Genomic DNA, 4,164 nt, shown 5'->3' with positions numbered 1-4,164 from the left:
TAGAGGACGGGTGCACAAAAACTTTTGCACTCGAGAGGGTCCCTCAGGCCAGCCTGTGCCCTCTCGCAGTCTGGGACCACTCGGGGGATGTCCACCTGCTGGATTAGGCCCACTCCCTGGGGAATTGGGCCTAAGCTGGCAGTCAGACATCCCTCTGGCAGCCTGGGAGCCCTTGGGGGATATCCACTTGTCAGCGGGGAGCAGGCCTAGCTGCAGTCGGACATCCTTAGCGCTGATGAGGAGGCGGGAGAGGATCCCACCACCACCGCTGTACTGGCGGTCGTCAGCCTGGCTTGTGGCTGAGCATAGCTTCCCCTGTGGGAGCACACTGACCACCAGGGGGAAGCTCCTGCATTGACCGTCTGCCTCCTGGTGGTCAGTGTGTGTCATAGTGACCAGTCATTCCCAGTCACTCTGCTGTTAGGATTAATTTGCATATTACCCTTTTATTATATAGGATGTATTTAGGGTGGGGAAAGTGGTACAAAACAGAAGTACATCATTATAAATTATCAAGAAAGAATTAGTATGTTTTTATGTCTCCCTCAAATTCTTCTTTGGCCACATTTACTCACCTTTACTAAGGCCAATTTATTCAACTGAAAATGAATAACCAAATGAACTGTGATTGGAACAGAAGCTATCATATCAACCCTATTGTCAGGACCAGAGCATTTCCCTGGTTCTTATCCTTCCCTCGGTTTGGTTGTTCAGCTTTTGTTTGTTTTGTTTTGTTCCAAAAACTGTGTCAGTGTCAGTGTTTGTCCAATAACAGATCATCTCTCTCTTTTCTTCTTCCTACGTAAGGCAGTCAGAGGTGGTGGTGGTATAAATAAAACAAGGACATGAAAAATAATCCAGACCACACCTCTCACCCTTTATTTTATGACAGTAGGTCTTGAAGTTCAGGGAATTTATCTATCACATAAAAGAGACAGAGTTAATTCTAAAATTGGGGTTTCCACTCATAGACCAGCACTGCATTAGTAAAGCCAAAAAAAAAAAATTAACCCTAAGTAGCTGAGTATTAAAGTGGAGGAACAGTTGTAATACAAATATTTACAGAACTCAAAGAAAAAAAAATCCAAATTATAACAAGTGCCACTGGAGAATTAACACATCCCCTGGAGTTGACAGATCAATGACTCTCCCCCATGACATACCTTTAAAACGTAAAGCGGACGCTTCTCATATGAGGATCCAATGTGGATTTTTTCAATCATATCAGGGTACTGCTCAGTTATAACATCCATCCAAGAATAGATCTATCAAAATGGACATAAGCAGTCATAGAGTAAGTTTGAAGCATTTCCCTGACCAAAGGAAGCACACAGCATCTTCAAGGGAAGGAGAGCTCTCTAAAACCTGTGTAGGTAGAAAGAATGAGGAACTAAAATACTTGGGGCAGGTGTTTCTTCTGTTGTTTAGGAAAATTCAATAAAAGTAAAGTTTTGAAAATTATCAAGGTTTAGAGAAAGAGTAGAAAAGTACTGAAAACCATATGACAAAGTAGGAAAAATTCATCTTTAAAGTATGTCTCCTAAGAGTTATTTTTAAAGGCTCTGTGTATGAAATCCTCTTTACCGTTCATTCACAAGTTCACTTTTATTTGAATTTTTTTAAAAAATTTTTTTCACTTTTTAAGAGTAACCTAAGGAAGGCCTGGGCACTGTCTTTGCACAGGATAAATGATAGGGACCTTATTTCCCACTAGAAACCTGTGAATTCACAAGAAGATCTGTGAGATGATAAGAGGCAAAGGTGTACAATCTGGAGGGGAAAACAGTTCTCTTCTACCCTGAGAAGGCATTTGATTCTGGGCCTGTCTCCTAGTTGACAGTCCAGTGGTACTTGTGATTCCATCAAGATTGTAGTGGAAGGACAAATAAAGAATTCCAGGCCTCACTTTAGGCTAGTGTCCAAAGATGCTTCTGGGAAATCTACCTGCTGCCAAACACCAGTGCTGTCAATGTCCGAGGGGCTGGAGATTTAGCCGTCAGGGATTTCCGCAGTGGGCCTCTGTTTACCGTGCTATTCTTCTAAGGAATGACTACATCTGAAAGAACAACTACATACAACTATTTTGTGTTCCAGTGATGGTTCAGTAGAATTCCATCAACAGGGGAGGCTGTATTATATGAAGGTAGTTTTATAGAAGACTCTTTATTTCACAATCTAATTGAGGTAATGAAGATAACATCCTTTGAATAACTATCTTCTTTTGCTATTTGTTTTAAAAAGTATTTTTGGGGGGGTATTTGTTTTTCTCCCCACAGTGGATTACTTAAGTTTTCTAAGTGAGAGTCAATGACAAAAGAATACCTCCTGCCCACCTTGTGGTGAGGACTGAAAAAGAGATCAGTGCTGAAGGGGAAGGAGGATTTGAGGGAATTTTCTAAGAGCAAGATTACTGTGGTTCCTATGAACCTTCTAGGAAGGAAGAGAGGAAGGGAGGAGAGTTCCAAGGCATTTTCTGGAATGTCATTATTAAATTGTGTACCTCCCAAATTCATATGTTGAAGCCCATAACGTCTAGTATCTTAGAATGTGACTAGATTTGGAGATAGGGCCTTTAAAGAGGTACTTAAGTTAAAATGAGGCTGTTAGTGTGGGTCCTAATCCATTCTAACTGGTGTCCTTATAAGAAGTAAAGATTGAGACATATAGAGGCACCAGGGATGTGTAATACAGAGAAAAGGGCAGGTAAGGACATAGCGAGAAGGCAGCAATCTGCAAGTCAAGGAGAGATCATCAGGAGAAGCTCACCCTACTGATACCTTCATTGTTGACTTCTAGCCTCCAGAACTGTGAGAGAATAACGTTCTGTGGTCTAAACTACCCAAGCTGTGGTACTTTGTATGGCAGACTAACACAGTGGACTGTTAAATTTTTGTGTGGCAGTTTCAATAAAAAGTCCCTATTTATTTTTCCCTGCAGTTCCTTAGCATGCAGTACTACTCCTAGCAGGTAGAGATACTCTTAGTTATGGACAAAATCCTGCTTAGAGGTAGTTTACCAAATATGATGCAATTTTCCCAGTGAAAATATCTACAAAAGGATGAGTTACCACGATATGATCAACTTAATTGTAATATTTTTTACCCTTTTCCATTAATTATGATATTTTAGTAATTTTCCATAATTGAAGTGAAAATGCTGGTATGAAAATAGTAATTTTGGTGAGAAATATGATGGCTTACTTCATTTAGTGGGTGATAATTTTCATAGTATGAGGAGGAGGCCCAGGGGCTGATGGTATTATTGGAAGTCTGCTGGCAGGGGCTGATGGTATCATTGGAAGTCTGCTGGCGGATAAGATCTTCCACATCTTCCATCAAGATACTAGATGATAAAACAGAGGGTGAGCTGGTTTTCGAAAAGGGCTCTGATTTTCCCACATGGCCCATTGTAGCCACAACAGGTGAGCATGGGTAAAAAATCACTAAGAAACCTAACAAGCTAAAGTTCATCAAGGTGAAAACTATATCACTTACCATTATGGTGAGCTGAAATTCACAAACTTTCTTGGTAGAGCCCATATGGACACTGGAGAAAGTGACTTCTATGTGGTCTGTTTTCAAGGCCTCCAAAATGTCACCCTTTCCCTTCTATTATCAACATTTCTCAACTGTGCTTCATCAGTGTCTTTTATGTGAGCATATAGGTTAGTGGACAGCTTTCTTTAACCCAGAGTAATATTGTATTATTCTATTTTCAGTTAAAAACCAAGGAGAAGAAGAAAGCTTTTTATTTTTATTTTTCATTGTGATAGTCGTTGAACTATACCAGATGTTCTGAATAGCCAAAGATGATAAAATCTCTAGAGAAGTAGAAGCACAGGAATAGGGTAGGTATGGGAAAGTCATCTTATTTAATGTCTCTTGAGAAGTGCCACACTGTTAACGAGGCAAACATTGAATCAAGCCATTTAATTATATGAGATGAACAAGTTGAAAGTTAGCTATCATTTTAATAATATTTCTTTACTTTTATTGAGGCCAATTGATAAAAATCAAGGTTTTGACATTAAATAGGTCTGGGTTCAACTCCTAGCTCTGCCATGTTCTAGTGGTTGGCAAACAGTGGCTCGTGAGCCACATGCGGCTCTTTGGCTCCTTGAGTGTGGCTCTTCCACAAAATACCACGCGCAGATGCGCATGTATA

General features: G+C 40.3%; 1 protein-coding gene across 1 annotated transcript in view; it reads right to left on the bottom strand.

The window, feature by feature from the left end:
* The window catches only part of CPB2 (carboxypeptidase B2), a 60,785-nt gene that overhangs the window by 35,841 nt on the left and 20,780 nt on the right, over positions 1–4,164 (bottom strand). The window contains 2 exon segments of the mRNA XM_015570437.1: positions 1,164–1,265; positions 3,201–3,342. Of these exon segments, the coding sequence (XP_015425923.1) occupies positions 1,164–1,265; positions 3,201–3,342 (244 nt within the window).

Source organism: Myotis davidii, unplaced genomic scaffold (genome assembly GCF_000327345.1).
Source record: "Myotis davidii unplaced genomic scaffold, ASM32734v1 scaffold1947, whole genome shotgun sequence".
Classification (NCBI taxonomy): domain Eukaryota; kingdom Metazoa; phylum Chordata; class Mammalia; order Chiroptera; family Vespertilionidae; genus Myotis; species Myotis davidii.
This window is presented reverse-complemented; position numbering and strand designations above follow the sequence as displayed.